The sequence below is a fragment of the Mandrillus leucophaeus genome, unplaced genomic scaffold (assembly GCF_000951045.1).
Source record: "Mandrillus leucophaeus isolate KB7577 unplaced genomic scaffold, Mleu.le_1.0 Scaffold461, whole genome shotgun sequence".
NCBI classification, from domain to species: domain Eukaryota; kingdom Metazoa; phylum Chordata; class Mammalia; order Primates; family Cercopithecidae; genus Mandrillus; species Mandrillus leucophaeus.
Window position 1 is genome coordinate 532,618 of NW_012104932.1, and position 20,957 is coordinate 553,574.

General features: G+C 36.6%; 1 protein-coding gene across 5 annotated transcripts in view; it reads right to left on the minus strand.

The window, feature by feature from the left end:
- Positions 1-20,957, minus strand: part of SOX5 (SRY (sex determining region Y)-box 5) — a 1,081,658-nt gene that overhangs the window by 17,443 nt on the left and 1,043,258 nt on the right. For 4 of the 5 annotated variants that reach the window (XM_011994778.1, XM_011994777.1, XM_011994776.1 and 1 more), the window contains one exon: positions 13,086-13,231. The exons of the other annotated variant lie outside the window; for it this stretch is intronic. In XM_011994778.1, coding sequence (XP_011850168.1) covers positions 13,086-13,231 — 146 coding nt within the window. The remainder of the gene's footprint in view (positions 1-13,085; positions 13,232-20,957) is intronic. 5 annotated transcript variants of the gene reach the window in all.

Sequence of the window (20,957 nt, forward strand, 5' to 3'; positions counted from 1 at the left end):
ACAGGGATTCATGGGAAGAGGACGTTTTTGAGGTTGGAAAATAATGAGTTTTGGCATCAGGAATATCACATTTTAACCAAACTCTCTGCCATATATATTAGCCATATTGCTTTAGACAAATTAATTATCCTCCTTGAGTTCCAGAATCCTAGTTTGTAAAATGATAGTTAAACATGCTAGATTCTCATTACTTTGAAAAGTTTAAGATAGATATATTTTTAATATTATTTTTAAAATGTCAATGGGGAAAATTGAAAAGACAGGGAATCTAACATGTAATAATTATAGAAATAGTTAAATTTGAGTATTAAGTAGTCTGTTATGATGATAAACTCTATTCTGTATGACCAAATATGCATTTAAAAAGGGAATTTTAGTAACAACTCTAAATACTGTCAAAAGTTCTCCCTCTTTTTCCTACCATTTACCACAATATATTTGATCATTGTTTATTATTTCAATTTCATACTCAGGCATGATGAGTTACAGTTCCAGACTGTAAGTCTAGTACATATTTTAACTGAAAAAATTTCCCTACTCCATTATTTCAACTTAAAAAACATAAAAAACAACTGAGAATTCACTATTTTTGCAAAGTTTCTAATAGGCATCCTATGTCGATATTTCACGGAGCAGTCAAAACAAAGGAACACACAAACTGTACTTTAGAGGTAGATATTTCCTTAGTTACCTAATCCTAAATTAAACAGTGCATGAGTAGATAAGTCTTCTATTACTCCCTGAAACTGGGATTCAGCTAAGTGATGAGCTTTGGTCTCTACCAGACAAACATACACAAAGAGATGGGCTGTGGATCAGCTATCATAATGCACATCCCTGAAATAAAGCTCACAAAGCTATAAAACTCATAAAAAGCACATGCATGAAATGACAGAATAGAGTGTGACTGTCAAATGTTGACTCAGTAACAGTTAAACCCCTTCTGGCTGTACTTCTTTATGGTCTCCTACTATATTAATGACACGGGAAGAAAGAAGAAACAAAAAAAGGTTTTTAACCCTCTAATTATGTGAACCTCACAGACCACCAAAGAAGATGAAAGATTATTTATAATGTCATGATGATTTATCAGTTGGAGATTCTTTTCATCAGCTTAAGTATAAAGAAATAATTCACATGTCTACTCTTTAACCTCCCGGTTTCACTCTTGCTTATTAATATCTCAATTTTTAAGAAAATACCATCTACCCACATAATATAACACTGAAAATGGGAGAAAAGGCTTTCTTGTAAGTTATGTATAAATGACATATAAACTATGTATGTGTGCACACAAATACACACTCACACAAATACACACTTTCCTCTAACTCTAACAACAGTACATGTTGAAGAGATCTGTCACTAATTTTACCTCTATTGAGTGTGAATTTATCCATTAGAATATCCATAGAACCTTTGGTATTCTGGAATTTAATAATCCTTGAAGAGAAGAGAATTTTTCTATTCATTTTCTCCATCGAGAATTATAGCGAGATATGAACTAAGGGGATGGAAAGGTCCATATACATCCTCTGGTCTAGTCATCCACAAAATCCACCTGATTTAATTCTGATTTTTTTCCCTTTCTGAATTCCCTCATGAATTAAAACCCATAATTTTGTTCCACAATCTAATTTCCTTTTGTAAAATTTGGTAGCTAGCTTCATGAAAAGTTGCTTGTATAATTCTGACTCAACTTCTTAGCAGGTTAATTTCATCAGGCAATCTGATCATGTGAAATGTATCAGCAGATCAAGATAAGCAGTACTACAAAGTCAAAGATGGTTCAGAAACACACAGTGTAGAAATTTGAGAGTTTTGATCTAGGTGAATAACTTTTCAAGATCTTAAAATGACTTGATAATACTGATGAATCCTTATTAATGATTTTCAAAGAATGATTTTAAAATGGGAGGAATATTTCAAAACTGACGACAAATATCTAATTTTGATTTTTATGAAGAAAGAAAGAAATTTGAAGAAATATGACTTTAGCACCTAATGTATACTCCAGAAAAGATGGGGTTACCTATATAAGATTAGTTCAGAGCTCTTGGTAGAGGCTGTGGTAATGACAGGAAGTGGGTATGGATTCACTAAAATAATGTTATAATGGCCTCATTTTCTTTTTAAATAGGTGTTGGAATCCAGACCAGGGAAACTCAATGACAATAATTGTTTGGACTTAACTCAGTTTAACTCAGTTTTTGAGCATCCTCCTATCTATTAAACCTTGTTGTCATAATGAAGAAATTACACAGGATACTGAAAAAAAGGGTTTGAGTAGAGTAGGAAGAAAAAATCAACAATCATTGTCTTTAAATATCTTAAGAACCTCCACGCTTAAAAAGAATAAACAGCTATTGTTTGTGAAATAGAGGTAGAGTTTGTCCATATGTAGTTAGGAGATAGAACACTGATCAAAGACTGTAAGTTATCAGGTGAAAGATAATGAACTACTGAAGGAAGAGAGATCTAATAGAGCTGTCTATCCATTGAACGGTCTGTCTCCAGATGGAAGAAATTTCCACCTTCCTAGAGATTTTCAAGTGGTGGACATATGACTACCTGTGTAGCATATTACAGATACTGAAGAGGCAATTCAAGGTTGAATGATAGGCCCTTTTCATTTTCTTTCAAACCTTCAATTCTATGATTTTATGTCCTACTTGACTGAACTCAATATAACAAAACTGTTTTGACATATATCTCACAGAAAACAGGCTTTGATTCTTTTTAAACATGGAGATGTGCAAGGTATTTAAAGACAACTATTGCTGATATTTTCTTTACACTCCACTGAAGTCTCTTTTTCAGGTTCTTGTGTAATTTGTCATATTTTTATACGTTCTCTATTCATAAAAGATAAATTTTCTCAAAAGTCATTAACAAGTTTCAACACTTAAAGCTATGGTTTTGTAATCAATAATTCCATAATTCTTTTCTTAAATTCAAGGAAGACATTTCAAATTATGAAAAAAACAAAAATCTGATTGCTTTTCGGACATATTTTGTGAAGAGACTATCCAACAGTAATTAGACTTACAAATTCAGGTACCTTGTTAAAGACACACTTAAACATCCCCATTCAACATTACAAATTCAGTCCTTAAAAGAGAAAACCACTGCCACAGGGAGGAAAAAATCCCTATGGCCTGGATGTGTAATGTACAGAAAAGTTACTCAAAAGAATGTATAGGAAACAAAGAATTCACCAAGAACTTTACACAAGAATACTATCACAGTAAAATACGGGCCCTTGCTTCTTTGTCATGATGGTGCTTATGGTGTGTATATGTGGAAGAAGGGAGGCAGGAGGGGAAAAAACAAAACCTGGGATTTTAAATGTCTTTATATATGGTCAGGCTACAGCCAACATCTAAAGAAAAGGTTGTGTTGTTCTTCCAAACCGTGGCAGACGGACATATTATACATACTGAGTCAAATCAGAAGGGTTAATGTGAGAAAATCAAGAGGCCAACTAAGAAAAATAATAGAATTTGCAACCTACACAGGATGTCCAGTTGGTGGGAGGGCCACACAAATGTAAACACAAAAGTGGAATGTTATCTGATGATAATTATTCTATAAACAATGGGTAACTCAGTTTCTGAGCTACAGAAACATATAGGATTACTTTTTTCAAATTTTCTTTTTCATGGAATAAAAGCTATAAAACTGTCAGCATTCTTACAAATGTAGCCTCAGTAGCCAGTAGTTACTTCAGTTAAATAAATATAATCAGACCATTTTAAAGAGTCATGACTTGGTTCAGAAATGCTGGGTCTGACAATAGAAACAGACATACCAGGGTTATAGTTCTTTTTTCAACTATCCATGGTAGTTTTAAATACAGAGAGAGAAAAATATATACTAGAATAGATATTTTAAATCTCTTTTTAATGAACAGCTGAAACGTCATCACTTGTTTTATCAGAGCTGCTAGGAGAAACAAAGTAACTAGGATTGAGTATATTGTTTTTGCTTTCTTGGCTTATTCTCCAGTGATGGGGTTTGGTGCACAGTGAAGACAGGAAGAAGGAAGGAAGGAGTAAAAACAGGAAAAATGAAGATTTGGAAACCAGATGTACAGATTGTGGAGATGGTGATTGCTTAAATGAAATATTTTTGATCAAGCCTCAAAAATGTGCTGAGGACTACACATGACCAATGCTGGGGCACAAGCGAATTGAACAGGAACTGGGTTACTTTCTGGATTTCCCTCTCCATATTCCATTAGAAAAGAGACTGGGCTTTGAGCTGTAAGAGTTCAGTTGAAAGACTGATCTACCCCTTGAATTCCTCTAGTCTTCTCAAATCTCAAGTTTAAAAAGATGTTTTAATCAAAGAATACTGTTCTACTTACACTACAGAGTGAGACCAAAATATGATGGGAAAGCCCTGAGAAAATGTTAAGGTACAAAATAAATATCAATAGCTGTTATACTCCTATGACACAGGCATAAGCAAGTCTTTTTTATTTGTAAAAGAGAAGAGATGTGATTGGAAAGATTCAATGAGACCCTTTAAATAAACGCTACATTCCTCGTATTTTCCTAATAGCTTTAAATCCATACTGGTAAAATAGCTTGCAATAAATATAATAAAGAATCTATCTAGTAAATATATAGGATAACTGCAAAACAAACTTCTCCTTAATTATTTCAGTGTCTTAATGTGTAAGTGTCTTGAGGGCAGCTGTTTGATTTTGAGGAGAAGGAAGGAATCAAGGGGGAAAAGGATGACCTCTCTTTGATAGACCAAGCTTTTATAAAGAGCAATTCTGGCGCAACAACAAAAGTGATTCTTACTTTACTTACTGAAAATTAGAAAATTCAGAAATGTGGAAATACATATGAAAACGTACAACCCCATAACCTTGGCATAACTACTGCTGACATTTTGTGGTATATTCTTTTAGTTTTTTATCTATGCATTATGGAAATAGACTTTAAAAAATATTGACATCATTCTATACATGGTGTTTTCAAACTTATTTTTTCAGGAGTACTATTGTGAGCGTATCCTCGAATCCCTAAACAAATAGACAATTTCAATCATCAGAGAGGCCTGTGGGTGTCTCTCTGAAAGCCCAATTTGGCATGCCCTATGAGTCTCATTTTATTGGACCATCCTACACTAACCCCTCTACCAGAATGATGTAAAGAACACAAGACTCTCTGTTTGAAAACATGCACAGCTTTTCTAGGCTAGAAAATTAAACCATAAAAAGTTTACTGGAAAAAAAAAAAACCTTTAAAAAGCTCCTTAAAAACTCACACCATAATTGCTCCCCACCAAGCGTGGGCACTTGCTAGCTGCAAGTAGTGGCACTGTGACAAATGTAGCGAAACTGAAAGCAGGCTATACTAAGAGAAAGAAAAAGTCTTCCACTGGCCATCTGTGAAAATAAGGCATGTGGCCATTAAATGCAGAGGCTGTAAATATACACAAACTCCATGAAGCAAATGGCAAAAAAGGACTAAACTTCAAGCTCAAACAAATCAAAATGTTTAATGCATAGTTACCACTGCTGGACGAAAACAGCTCTGATCTTTGCAGTCTGCAAACTCGGCATGTATTTCAATTAAATACCCCCAAAAAGAAAAGAAATAGAGAGAAAGAAATGAAAAGACACAGAAGAAAACCATCTAGAACAAAAGGCTACAGACAGCCTATACTCAATTTCTAAAAACAAACAGCCCCTTTAGCTTGCATCGGTCTGTCGAGAATGTCGATTGGAATTATTGAAAGGATGACATATAGAGTGATGGATAGTGATGACATAATACCTATTTGCCTTTTTGTCATGGTCTTTCAAAACTGGCTGCTGTGTGCTGATAATATTCACTAAGGGGTTTTCCTCTCCCCTCCTGTCCCATAAGAAGTGTTCCCTAGCTAAGACACTCAGAATTAAGAAGGTTTTATGAATGAAAAACAAAAGGAAAGAAAACCTAAGGATCAAATGCCAACTTGCACATAAAAAGCTGGTCTAGATGTTCTAATAATCAGTTGCCTAGAAAGCCGTTTCCCTTTCATTTTATATACATTTTCAGAGTAGAGAGACTCCAATAATAAGAAGGCAAATATTCAACTTTGGGTTTTGCATATCTTTTAATTAAAGTCACCAAATAAATAATTACATGTAAATGTAGAGATTAAAAAAATAATATATGCTCACTTTAAAAAGAGAAAATACTAATTACTTATGTTATTTTAATTTGTTCTTAGGCAAATTCTAACCAGAGGATTTAACACACTGGGAACGTTTTTCAGAAACACACACACCCCTAGTAAAATCTGCTTTACCACACAGTGTTGCAAGGGTCTATCTTACTTTCCTCCAGAAGGATTTACCTAACATGCCTACTTCCTTTATACAATTTTTCTCTAGCTATTGAAATATCTATTTCTAATTTGACTTTTAGAATTCATTTTAGCTAAAGGCAACATTTATAAAACCCATCCGTAAATCATTCATCGAAGCATCTTCCACTACCGGAGAGGCATGGGTTCCTTCATATTCACTTTTTTAAAGCAAAAACCTGTAATGCACAATTCTTCACAGTCCTTTTCCTTATCTCAGGGAAGGAACATGTGTTAGATAATGCTGAACTACATACATTGTGTCAGTTTCCGAAGAGTTAACACTGCTGGCCCCATCCATCAGATGGCCAGCGAAGCATCAGGAAAGAATGATGGATGTAAAATTATTACAGGGCTGCCATCCGATACACTTACTGCCATTTGTAACTAATGCTGGGAATGACACACTTTTTTTCATTATTAAACATCCACATTAAGTCAACATTGGTCACTGTCATTTCATGTTTGGCACTCTTTTAAAGGGAAAGAAGAGGGTTGACAATGGCAGGAAAGAGGTGGGTGTAATGGACGAGTTTCCAAGTGCCAGACAGAAAAAATTAACCTTTGTTTACAATCAGCCTATATAGTCTGTGGTGAGGCGTCTTATGAATATGACTCAGAAAGGGTCAAAAATGAAACTACTGTCATTATTGAGTCAATTCTTAATTAAAATATACACGTTATTTACCAAATTTCCACCTTATTTGACAGAAAATTACAAAAAATTTTCACTACAGCTCAGCAGAAAAAGTAAGACATTTTTCCAGCTATGATTTACAATGATAGATGAATTCATAGCATGCATTATGTGTTTATATTCCAGGTACACTGCAGGCAATTAATGTTCAGTGAATACTCTTCCTTAAGAAATATATGCACACACATGCATGCTTATTTTTGTGAGTGACATCTGTTTTACATAAGAAAAGCAATACAGAAGTTGGTCTTAACATGTATATGGCGTGTATGTGAATATACTTTTATAGATTTAACCTGTCATCAAGCAAAGTCTTCTTGTGCACATGCTTGTGTGTCATTTAATTCTTTGTGAACCCCAGACAAGGTGTAAGAACCCTGGACATGGTCCAGGCACATTGGCTCACGCCTGTCATCCCAGTGCTTTGGGAGGTCAAGGTGGGCAGATCATGAGGTCAGGAGATTGAGAGCATCCTGGCTACCATGGTGAAACCCTGCCTCTACTAATAATACAAAAAATTAGCCAGGCGTGGTGGCACACACCTGTAGTCCCAGCTACACAGGAGGCTGAGGCAGAAGAATCCCTTGAACCCTGGAGGCAGAGCATGCATTGAGCCAGGATCGTGCCATTGCACTCCAGCCTGGGTGACAGAGCGAGACTTCGCCTCGGGGGGAAAAAAAAAAAGCAAAGAAAAGAAAAGAGAAAGACCCTGGACATGTAATAGTGGAAGAGCAAAAGACAGATAGATGGCAACAATTATAAAACAAACAAAACCAACCAGTTTCATGAAGGAAATATTTGAGAGCTTTGATATTATGTTTATAATACGCCTGTGGCTGACAATCGCCTTTTCATACCCAACAGCCATTGTCCTTCTTTTCTTCCCAGCTAATATTATCTTCGATCTGAAGATAATCCCTTGATCTCAGAGAAGATAGGATTAGCTCTCTACTTTAGTGGTAAAAAATAATTTATGATCAATTTAAAGCAGTCTCTTTTCCTTTGGCCAGTAATGGTCTTAAAGATGTTCACATGACCCAGTTCTAGCCAATGAGATGTGTGTGGAAGTCAGCTTGAGAAGAGGAATGAAATACCCCCGTATGAATGAAGACTGAAGTTAGCAAAGAGAAAATGACTTCTCCTTCCTGAAACTGCCTGCCTTCATGCGGATGGGATAGCTGCAGGTGCGGCAACCATTTTGTGACCCAAAGGGAATAGACAAGAGAATCACAGATTTCAACTCCGATATCAAGTTGATGAACTAATGCCACCAAACTCCTACTCCTGAACTTCATTATGTGATAAAAATGAATCACTATTTTTTTTATTTTTTTTATTTTTTTGAAACGGACTTTCACTCTTGTTGCCCAGGTTGGAGTGCAGTGGCGCCATCTTGGCTCACCACAACCTCCCTCTCCCAGGTTCAAGTGATTCTCCTGCCTCAGCCTCTTGAGTAGCTTAGCTGGGATTAAAGGCAAGCGCCACTATGCCTTGTTAATTTTGTATTTTTTAGTAGAGACAGGGTTTCACCATGTTGGTTAGGCTGGTCTCTAACTCCCAACCTCAGGTGATCCGCCTGTCTCGGCCTCCCAAAGTGCTGGGATGACAGGCGTGAGCCACCATGCCTGGCCATGAATCACTATTTAAGCTACCATATTCAGGTTTCCTGATACATGTAGTGAAACTCATTCCTAACAGCTATGACAGTATAGGTACAGTCTTCCCAGGATAACTATATTTGGAGTGAGTGACACAAATAGAAAATCTTCTGGTCTATTTCTTATTTCAACTGACTGCACTGGTTCTCTATTGTATTAACACTGTCTCGTGGGATCAGGACAACAAAAACTGAGCTTTTTATAATCTCTTATTAATATGGATACTTTCAAACACAAGCTCAAGAACCTGTACTTGACTCTGTGAACAAAATTGTGCCATCTAGGTGGTAATGAAGCAAAGTGTGTTTTTTACAAAACAAAATATGAGAGGCTTCTTTCTGTTCCTTCATACCTGAGAAGCTCACCTTTTCATCCACAACACTAATCTGTAACAAAGCCATGTGGCCAAAGATAACATTATTTGAATATACAATCAGTCTACAATTAACCAGAGATGACAATTATAAATAATACTGTGTCCCACAGTTTCCAAGAAACCTGACACACACAGTTCTTGGGTATGCTGAAACACTTCCAAGAAACGTAGAGAAATTAAAAAAAGTCTCTTAGAAGTCTTCCATTAAAATGTGTTTCAGTAAAAATGACTTTCATGATGTGTTTTGGTACATATCACTGAGAAATCATCAGTCCCTATCTTCACACCTCTAATTGTTTTCACTGCCCAATTACAGCTTTTCAGAATTAAGACCTTCTAGCTGGGATAACCACGTGGCTGGCTATTTGAGATATGAAGAAAAGTTAATGTGTATAAGGCTGTGTACCCAAGAAAACAGATCTCCACCACAAGATTTCAATCATCTGGAGCTCAGGTCATGATATCTTTTAGGTTGATGTAAAGCACCAGGCTGAACTTCTTTTCTTTTTTTGCTTTCTGCCAGTTCCTTTCCTTCTTTCTTTCTGCTTTGTCTCTCTCAATCCTTACCTTACACGTATTTTCTGGGTTTAGGGAGTTAGGAGTATTATTATTATTATTACTACTATTATTTGAGATGGAGTCTCGCCCTGTTGCCCAGGTTGGAGTGCAATGGTGCAATCGTGGCTCACTGCAACCTCTGCCTCCCAGGTTCAAGCAGTTCTCCTGCCTCAGCCTCCTGAGTAGCTGGGATTACAGGCATGCACCACCATGCCCGGGTAATTTTTTTGTATCTTTAGTAGAGATAGGGTTTCACCATATTGGCCAGGCTGGTTTCAAGCTCCTGACCTCATGATCCACCCACCTCGGCCACCCAAAGTGCTGGGATTACAGGCGTGAGTCACCGCGCCTGGCCGGCAGTACTCCTTTAGACAGAAAAAAAATGCCCTTATTTTGGGATTCAAGTGATATAAGATGATAGTGCAAAATGTAAGAGGAATTTATCATATATTTTTATGTCTTTCACTAAACGCTATGGCAAAACTTCAAACCAATTACTAATCCACATATTTATTGGCCATAGATAATACTGAGTGATTATAAAAGTCTAATAAAAAGATAAGTATTAGAAAAATAACACATATGCATAAATACATGGTTAATGTGAGAGAGGACATCTACCTTTGTCAACTCAAGTATATAACTGATTTGATATGGTAAGCAATATGGGGTCTTTATTCAATTCCTATGGGTGGGCTCACACACATAAATATGTAATGAGTAACAGTCTAATAATAATTTGATCCAAACTGTAAGCTCTATAAAGGCAGAACTCATATTTTCTGGTTTAATACAATACCTCCAGTACATACCACAGTCTCTAATACATAGCATGTGCTAATGTTGAATAATTACTAATTAAAAGATATAAGTGTGACATTATTATCTCATTTTCATGACTTACACAGACATAGATTGATCGTTAATATTCTAGAAATGACACCCAAGTTATTTCAACAGGAAAAGTCAACCACAAACTAGAGTAATACCTGCTTCAAAGAGTTTCAATAATCTCAATTTCATTTTCAGGTGTCAGGGTAACATAAGGGATGAGATAATTCAGATCCTTTGCTTGAGAAGGTTTCCTTTTATATTACAAGAGTTTGTCATACTATTATAATAATGAAACTACTTCATTTCCATAACTTAAGTTTTTCACTTAAAAACTCATAAATTATAAGACTATAGTTCAAGATGTAACTCAACTGCATTGAAAATACATGATGAAGAGATTCAGGAATGAAGATATTCTTGAGAACAGAGACATCTTAACTGTCCGACAGGTTTTGGCAGGTATTATTTCAAAAACAGATTTTTAAAAAGTTGTTATAACAGTACGAAACAGAAAGGAAAATTGAAGCAGTAGTTATCAACAGAGGCAACTCTCACTCCTGCAACCCAAGCAGGAGGTGCTAATCAGAGAAATAAAGTATGACTGTGGAGATGGAACGAGCAGTGGCAATAAGGTCGCCTAACAATGGACAAGTATGGAATAAAGTGAATGCAGATGGTTCCACTCCTGTTACTTAATCAAAAGGCTGTGCAGAGTCACTGGAGCCAGCATAAAGTCATGTGTTAGAACAACAGCTGATCTGTATTAGAGAAGATTAACTCACAGTGCCATGGTGGAGGGCCTAGGATTATTTTATGTACTTCCATTGCCTTACAAGCCGTCAGCACAATTACTGCCCTCCAATGTGAATGACTGATCTGTAACCACAGCTAAACAGCACGCTGCTTAGGGGCCTAGGAGCTTCATGAAGATGAATTTCCATACCATCAAAGTACTTTTAATGGGCTCCCTGATTCAACCACAAGGCCTGCTTTGCAAGTATATAGAACTCAGGATGAAGGCTTCCTGTCCAAAAGGATTTGGTCGGTTGTCACTTGACAATTCCCAGCCAGCACTGGGGAAGAGAAGGGGGAGATAGGTAGAGTTGTCTCTGCTTTGGAGGATTTAAAAAAAAAAAAAGGGTACAGATGCTTGCTGAATGCAACCAACTGCTGTATCCACAGCTGAATTCAATGCGCTTAACAAATAACGGCAATTTAGCTATGCTTGCGAGGAATAGCTTGAGTCACTTTGCATTAGCATCTGGCTGAGTGTTAAACTCATTTCTACGTGGGGAGCAGAGAAAAGGAATTTCTGTTCAAGCATCCTTTCAAGAATGTTTAAATATTTGAATATAAATTCCTTTATGCTTGCTATCATTCCTTCTTTAGAACTGTCACGTTGCTTTCCCCCTTCCTTTTGGTGCTTAGCTATAAAAATGTGCCCTTCTCAGGACACCAATGTCATACGTCTTATGTTGTAAGACTGCAAGGGATGTATACTGATCTATCCTTTGCTCTCCCCTCTGGACACACAATAGAATTGAAATCATTTCTCCATCCTTAATTTTTACCATATTAGGACCAGGGAAAGAGCAGTTGTGACAGGATCACCCATATATTTCACCTTCACTATGCAGATTGCCAGCTTCTTAGTGATTATACATCAAACTCCACATAAAACCTGGGAAACTAGAAAGCTATCCAAATTAGCAATCTGCTCATTCTGGACAATTCTGTTTGACTCATAAGCTTCCTATTATGATTAACTTTCCAGTTATTGCTAAGTAGCTGATCATTTTTTCTCTTCTCTACTGGATCCATTTATCTAGAGGATTCTGTAAAGAGGACTGGGTAACATTTTAAAATTTCAATTTAAAACATATCAAATATTCCAAAAGTACATAATTCTGAGGATTTTACAACTTATAATATTTTTCTATAAATTTCAACTTACTATATTTTTCTAAATAAAACACCATGTATGCTTAGACAAAAGGGCTTGAAATCATTGTCTCTCAAATTCAGAAGTTTCACTGGCCTTATTTATAATACAAATAATGTCAAAGTTTTTAGTAAGTACATTTTGTTTTATAATAAAGTCAAAATTTCCAGTCATGAACTCATCTAACACTTGACAGTGCTTTATGCTGGAAACATATTATGACAAGCTCAGGATCCTAAATACTTAGAATATGAGCATGGATATCATCCAAGCTTATGCTGATTAAGGAAGATTCAGCATTTCAAATCCAGCTCATCCCCAAATACAAGTTAAGCATCTCTGAAAAGCAAAACTTTTAGTCAGACTCAGATATTTCAAATGCCATTTTGTTTTAATACAAGCTGGTGGCGTAAAAGGGGATATTCATTGTCCATAAGGTTTGGAGATGGATCAAGAGAATTATAACTTTCTATTTCCAGATGGTTTTGATTAGGAAGGTGATGAGGCCGTCTATATTAATGGAGGGAGAAAAGGGACAGAGAATCATTCTGAGGATGATAAGAAGATGGAAATATATATATATATATATTTAAAAAGCATCAGGTGGTTTAATTAAGTATTTCTAGAAAGTAAGTTATGTTATGAACTGACCTTTTCTGTCCGGCAGTTATTGAGACCCAGACTGTTCACAACAGCCACCTTCCCATCAAGCACCTGTTGTTCCCGTCGAAGTTGCTCCTTCATTTGCCGAGCTTCTTGGATTGCCTTGGTGACAGCATCATGGTCATTTAAGTAACCTGAACATGAGACAGATCAAAGGATATCTTTTGTATAAATGCATGTCTAGGCTAGCCTGTAACCATAAAAATCACTTCTTTTCTTGGTAACAGCTAGTGTCCGGCCTATAATGATTTCTCCATGGGATTTATCTAAAATGAATGAATGAATAATTGACAATGACTGATTCATATAGTCATACATAAACATGTTTCCAATATGTTCAAATATCTGTAATAAAAATATAATACCTAAGTGAAATATGGTTGTTTCCAACTATTTTGAAAGAAGTTGAAGATGTATTTTTTAAGTAAATGCTTTAGTTATTATTCGAATATTATTTTGTAGTGCAAATACAAAACCCACTTTTAATTTTTTTTTCCTGCAAGGAACTTTTGAATTTTAGCACAGGATTTAGGTATTCATAATTATAACTATGATTATTGAGTCTCTCCTAGTATTAGAAAGGTCACTTAAGAGGGTCTGTATAGCACTATTAGGTTTGTTATATACAGAAGAAATAAATCATTACTAACCGACTGAAGAGCATTTTCTTCCTAAAAATCCATTTATGGTGAAATAAACCACAGGTGGCAGTGGTTTGCTATGGACGCAGACTTGTAATAGTTAGGCTAAATTTCAAGTACAGAATGTGACCAAGCACCTGTAATTGTTTGATAAGAAATTGTGGCTACTCTTAACTATAGTCACACTTAATTCACACTCTTAATAAGATGGCCAAACGATCAGCTTATGCATGCAACTCCATAGTCCATGGTTAGTAATATACACTACCAAAATATTGCTTTTATAGAATAACAGATGTAACAACCAAAACTAATTTTTATTTAATTTTATTTTTAACACTGATCATTTATTTATTTGATGCATATTAGTATGATGATCTGCATTATATTAGAATAGAATACTGACGGAAAAAGATTGTTTTGCAAGTATTTAAAGAAAAGCTGATATCTCATCTTCCTCTCTCCCTATCTTTTAACTAGGGCATAAAATGGCATAAAATGAATCTGTAATATGAAATTGCCCAGAAAAGGGACTTGTTTGTGACACGAGGCTAAATCTAACCAGATCCATTGGTGAATTGTGACAGATGGAGGGACTGTGAGACAGAAGGCAGGCACTAATCACACATAAAATGACCGGCTTGCCTCAACATGTTCCATGGATTCCAGCAAACTTTACACCCTAATCCATTTTTAGAACAAAAAACATCTGGGCCATAAATCCTCTAATCTGCCAAAACACGCTATTAAATCCCATGATTTGTTGAAAAACACTAAGATTAAAGAAAGGAAATATAAAATGGCTAACTGCCGTGTTAGGAAAGTGTTATTAATACTCTTTGTCTCAATTATGAATGTTCTGGTACTAAGAGCCTTGTCTAATCATGTCAGATTACACATCCTTGTTGTATTGCTAGACTCTTCTATCTGATCTGCTGATTGCCAAAAAACAGAATATTTTCTTGCTGCTTAAACGTTTCTATTGAAGAAACTGATGTCAGAAACTGATGCAGTACTTCAGTGCTGGCAGGTTTCTAAATGATCCATGCCTTTTCCCCTGTTACTATGCGGAGTAGACCTGGTTCTCTGATCTCCTTGAGGCAGAAAGAAAAGTTCCAGTGTAGGCGATAGAAAAGGGAAGCTTGAGAGTGATTATATATTTTGCCTTTCAGAGCTAAATTCATTGGAACTTATTCAAAGAACGAAACATCTCTGCTCATTATAAACACAACAGTGAATTGAAAACAACTCTAAACCTAGAACAGATCTTCAGGGCTAATATTTACTGTAAAAGATGGTTGTATTTTATTATCCTCAACATCCTAATTTGGATCTCCTGTACATCATTCTTAATGTATAATTCTTGAACTTGTTCATGAACAATATTACTCTAGATAGAAATACAACTCTTACATGACCGTGACGGTCTTGGTATATGTTCATTTAGTAATATCTTAAGAGGATCAGTGTGATTTTCCTATGCTCTAACCCCTGTTTATACGCAACCTGGCATCATACATTTTTGTAGTCTATTTAGCTTCTATGTAGTCTAATTAGCTTCTCCAGAACACAAATATATTTGAAATGGCTTGGCACATGGCACTGAATAAAAGCATGAATTCTTTATGCTTTTTAGGGACTGCCAAGATAACATTGTGTAGGAAAAATGATTAATATAGATGCAAGAGGAATGTAAATTATTATGAGGGGGAGTAACTGACAGACCTATGTTCTGTAATGGTTATTTCCAATTTGAGATGTGTGTTTCTGTGCAGGTAGAAATAACTGTTCACTTTAAAATAAACATTCTTGCTTTTAGAGACTCTTGAGTTTTAGTTATAATGCTATATGAAATGTTAACATTTGTCTGCTATGTTAAATCATAAAGCCATTTATATATGACAACATTCAATCTTAATAGGATTGTTTGCTGGTTCTTTACAGTTTGTTCTCCTCATAGTCACCAAATCCTTAACCCTGCTGACTCCATCTCTCTCAGCAAATGGCCTTGCCTCTGATTTTGCAAAAAGCAGTAAGGCTGAACTCTCACCTTCCTGACCCTACCCACACTCTTAGCTTCTGCTGCCTTCAAATTTATGTCCATTTATGCCTAGTTTGCTCCTCCTGTTTCAATAAAAATGGTCCCTTTGCTTTCAATCAAGGCAAATCTCCTAATAAGTGTTCTAGATTTCTATACTTCTTCATTGATTATTCTGTTTCTCATTTGTATCATCTATCTACTTGTCTCTACCGTCTCTACCACCTCAACCTGTAGATACTTAAGGTTCTCTTTTCTCCTAAAACAAGCAAATAAAGTTCTTCTTTGTTTTGCCCTCTCTTCCCAACACTGTTTCTCTTTTTATGTTTGAAGTCAAGCCTCTCAAAGATGCATTATCTCATAATCTTCCATTCCCTCCCTACTCTCCAGTTCTCACTGCAATCTTGTTTCTGTTGCTATTGGTCTTTAGTTGTCAAATAAATCCAAAGGACATTTTCCATTTCTTGAGAGGGATGACAGCATTGACCATCCTCTCCTTATTGAATCTCATTTTAGCATTGTTCCTTTTTCCTCACTGCCTCTCCTCTGTGTTTGTATCCCTGCCTGGGACCCTTCCTTCACCTAATCCTTAGATTTTGATTCAAGATTCCAATTATTAGAAAAAGCCTGTGTTCTGGAGCTGGGCAAGCCTAAATTAAAATCCTAGCTTTGACACTTACTAGCTATATAAATTATACAAGTTGTTTTACTTTTCTAAGTTGCAAGTAACTTATGAGTAACTTCTCATAAGTTAAATAGGGATAACACTCACTAGATAACAGAAATGTCAAGATTAAGTGAGGTAATATAGTCTTTCATCATAATAAATGGTCAATGAAAGTTATTTAGTAACTGTCACTTTATAAAATGGCATAGTAAAATAAGTAGAATTTGGAAATTGGATTCAACTGGATCTGGGATTTCCAGTTCTTGGTAAGTGTGATATTTGACAAATTTTAATGCTCAATCTAAGTTTTCACTTCCCTTAACTACAAAATGAAGGTAAAGTTGATGGAAGAATTAGACGAAATAACACATGTGAAGGAGGAAATAGCACGTGGTATCTACAGAGGCAGGAAAAGATATTAGACTCCTTTCTTTACTCTTCACACTTTCATTTTCCCTATACGTTCACCCTTAGCACTCCTGTTAACATGGCTTTGACTATTATGATGCAATCTGTGAGGGGATGTCATTCCTTGACTGGCACAGAGGTTCAATTAAATGGGCATCAGACCATAAAGGCCAAAGAGACACATAATGGCTATCTGATAGATACATTTTATTCTGCCTTCATTATAGATTCAAGCAACAATTGCACCTAAAGTCAGGATCAGATGGGAGGGCATGTGTATAGGAGAGGTTTGGTGAACCTCAGTCTTAAGAGGAAAATGAGATGGCAAAGGTCAATATAACTTCCAGTTAACATCTCAAATGAGATTTGGAAAATGTGGGTTAGAGTAAGAAATTTGTGAGATTCTGTAACTTTGTTAAATTCACTATAAAATTCACTATAATTTATTTATTTATTTATTTATTTATTTATTTATTTATTTATTTATTTATTTTTGAAACAAGGTCTCACCCAGGCTGGAGTGCAGTGGCATGATCATAGCTCACTGCAAACTTGAACTTCTGGGCTCAAGCAATCCACCTGCCTCAACCTCCTGAGTAGCTGGGACTATGGGCACTACTACCCCCAGTTACTTTTTAAGTTTTTATAGAGATGGAGTCTTGCTATGTTGCCCAGACTGGTCTAGAACTCCTGGATTCACACTATTCTCCCGCTTTGGCCTCCCAAAGTGCTAGGATTACAGGCGTGAGCCACCATGTCTGGCCTACAATTCGATGTTTTATGCTTCGGTGTTTCTTCTTAACCATTACCAAAAATATTCTCAAAATTTTTGTTTTTCTTAACTCAAAAGGCCCCTTATATATTTTTTCAGAGGCAGAAAAGAAGGGACAAACTAGAAAGTCTAATTTTTGAGGAGATCAACTCTAAAAGGAAAGAATTAGTAATGGCTGCTGTACAAGGAAAGAAAATAAAATACAAAACCACTTGTAATGGGTTGAATTTTGTCTGCCCAACAGATATATCCAACTCCTAAACTTCATTATCTGTGACTCTGGCCTCTCTTGAAAACAAAGTCTTCGAAGATGTCATTAAGGATCTCGAGGTGAGATCACCCTGAAATTAGGGTTGGCCCTAAATCCAATAACTGGTGTCCTTAAAAGAGGAGAGAGATTTGACCCATAGAAATAGGAGAGAAAGCCAAGTGCATAGGCAGGCAGAGATTGGAGTTATGCATCTATGAGCCAGGACTGTCTGCAGCATGGAGGCATAGAACAGATTCTCATTCAGCGCTTCTGGAAGGAACGAACCCTGCTCACACCTTGATTTCAGATTTCTAGCCCCCGGAATAGCAAGAGAATAAACTTCTGTTTCAACCCACCCAGTTTACAGTAATTTGTAATGGCAGCTCTAGGAAACCAATATGCCACCCTTGGTCTTTACTATGTCTCTAACAATTGAGAAATGATCCCAAGAACTGTAAAATAACTACCGCTTGCCTCAAACCCTTCCAGATTGCCAGATACATGTATCTGTTTATTGACTAAGCTTCTCTACTTGAATGTCCCATAAGTACCTGAAATACAGCTGTCTGGTATACAATTCATCATCTTTCCATGGCCTCAATCCCTGCTTTCTATATTCCATAGACCTTGTCAGTTGCCCTTCCAATCCTTGGGAATAATTTAAGGTCTCTCCTCTACCCTCTAAAGATACAAGGCAAGCAAGCCCTGACAGTTGCACTTCTTCCTCAGCTCTCAAATTTGCTTCTCCATCCTCTGTTTTCATGAAAGCCACCTGATATCCCACTGTGCCTTAGACTCCTAACTGGTTTTCCTGTCTTTAGGCTTACACTCTTTGAATTTTTGTCTACTCTCTTTCTAGATAAAGTGTTTCAAAATATTGAAAAAAAAATGCCGGGTATGGTGGCACATGCCTCTAATCCCAGCACTTTGGGAGGCTGAGGCGCGTAGATCACTTGACCTCAGGATTTCGAAATCAGCCTGGGCAACATGGTGAAATCCCATCTCTACAAAAAAACACAAAAAATTAGTGGAGCTTGGTCGTGCTTGCCTGTAGTCCCAGCTACTTGGGGGGCTGAGGCAGAGAACTGCTTGAGCCTGGGAGGTAGAGGCTTCAGAGCCATGTTCACCTGCCACTGCACTTCAGCTTGGGTGACAAAGCAAGAATCTGTCTAAAGATAAAAATAGAAATATCTATTTATTTATCTATCTATGTGTATTAAAAAAAAATCGATGTCAAAATCCCTGATTACAAACTCTCCTCTGGTACTCTAGTGCTTCCAAAAACATTTCATAAAATAATGATCTGTAATAGCCCATGAAAAAATATTTCCAGCCGGGCGCGGTGGCTCACACCAGTAATCCCAGCACTTTGGGAGGCCAAGGCGGGCGGATCATGAGGTCAGGAGATCGAGACCATTCTGGCTAACACGGTGAAAACCCGTCTCTACTAAAAAATACAAAAAATTAGCCGGGTGTGGTGGCGGGCGCCTGTAGTCCCAGCTAATCGGGAGGCTGAGGCAGGAGAATGGCGTGAACCCGGGAGGCAGAGCTTGCAGTGAGCTGAGATCGCGCCACTGCATTCTAGCTTGGGAGACAGAGCGAGACTCTGTCTCAAAAAAAAAAAAAAAAAGAAAGAAAGAAAAAATAATTCCATGTACAAGTAAGTGTAGGAAATACAAAATTAAAGTTAAAAAGGTTTAATTGCATGAATTTTTAAAATCCTGCATATGTGAATGTGCATTGTGAATCTTCAAGAGATCACAGTGTACAGCTTTTACTGGAACTTTTAAAACTCTTCCATGTTCCCGGAAAATCGTCATTCTGAGATAAGTCCCAAACTCTTTCACAAGGCCTAAGAATCTCCTCATGATATCAACTCTGCTTGTCTTTCCTGTGTCCCCTCCTGCCTGTCTCTCATGAGTCCCGTGTTTAAGCTGTACACGACATTCTCCCTTTTCCAAGGACAGGCGTTCATCCTTTCACTTCACACGCCTGTATCCCAAGTTTTTCTCTTTTGCTGAAAGGCTCTTTCTGGTGTGTGTGTGTGTGTGAATTTATTCAAACATCACCCCTTCTGTGGGAACTTCTCTCACATACCCTAGACATGTTCTTGGACAAGATTAGTGCTTCCCACACGTGTTCCTTCAAAACCTTGTGAATGTTTTTATTGTCATATTGTCTTGCATTTGTCTTTCATAGTGGTCTATGGACTACTTGGCATTTTTTAGTTCAATCTATTATTCCTTTGGCCCAGGGCAGGATCTGTTGAAGAAACAAATGCATATTCTAAGTTGAAAGTGTCTGCCTTGATAATTCCAAGTCTATTGATCATTTCTGTCTTCTTATCAATAGAAGCCTGGACCATATGGTACAGATTTATTAAAATTCATGGATTTAACAGATGATATTAATGCCACACAAATTCTTATTTACTACATATTTATTTTATATAGGACTTTTCAGTTGTAAGTAAAAGTAATGGTATATGTGTTTCCAGTGGTTTTCAACAAATATATATTTTTTCTATTTTTGTGGTCATTGATCAGCATTACATTTTTGACACTCAGATAAATAGACAATTTTTTATCCGTGAAAGCTCACAGGAATTAGATAATACATGTGAAAGCAGTTTGCAAACTGTAAAGTGTTATGCAAATATTAATTGCCAGATGTCTTTGAATGATATCTCCAACTTCCTGATAATCCAATGGCTTTCCATAAATCACAATATTCTTTTACATTCTTTCAATCACTTTCCCGCAAACAAAGTTTTTCTCATTAAAATCCTTGTATAAATTTTGCTTATTAAAAACCAGCCAGGCATAGTGACTCATGCCTGTAATCCCAGCACTTTGGGAGGCTGATGTGGGCGGTTCCCTTGAGTCCAGGAGTACGAGGCCAGACTGGACAACAAGGGGAAATCCATCTCTAAAAAAATACAAAAATTGGCCAGGCGCGGTGGCTCACACCTGTAATCCCAGCACTTTGGGAGGCCGAGGTGGGTGGATCATGAGGTCAGGAGATCGAGACCATCCTGGCTAACACGGTGAAGCCCTGTCTCTACTAAAGATACAAAAAATTAGC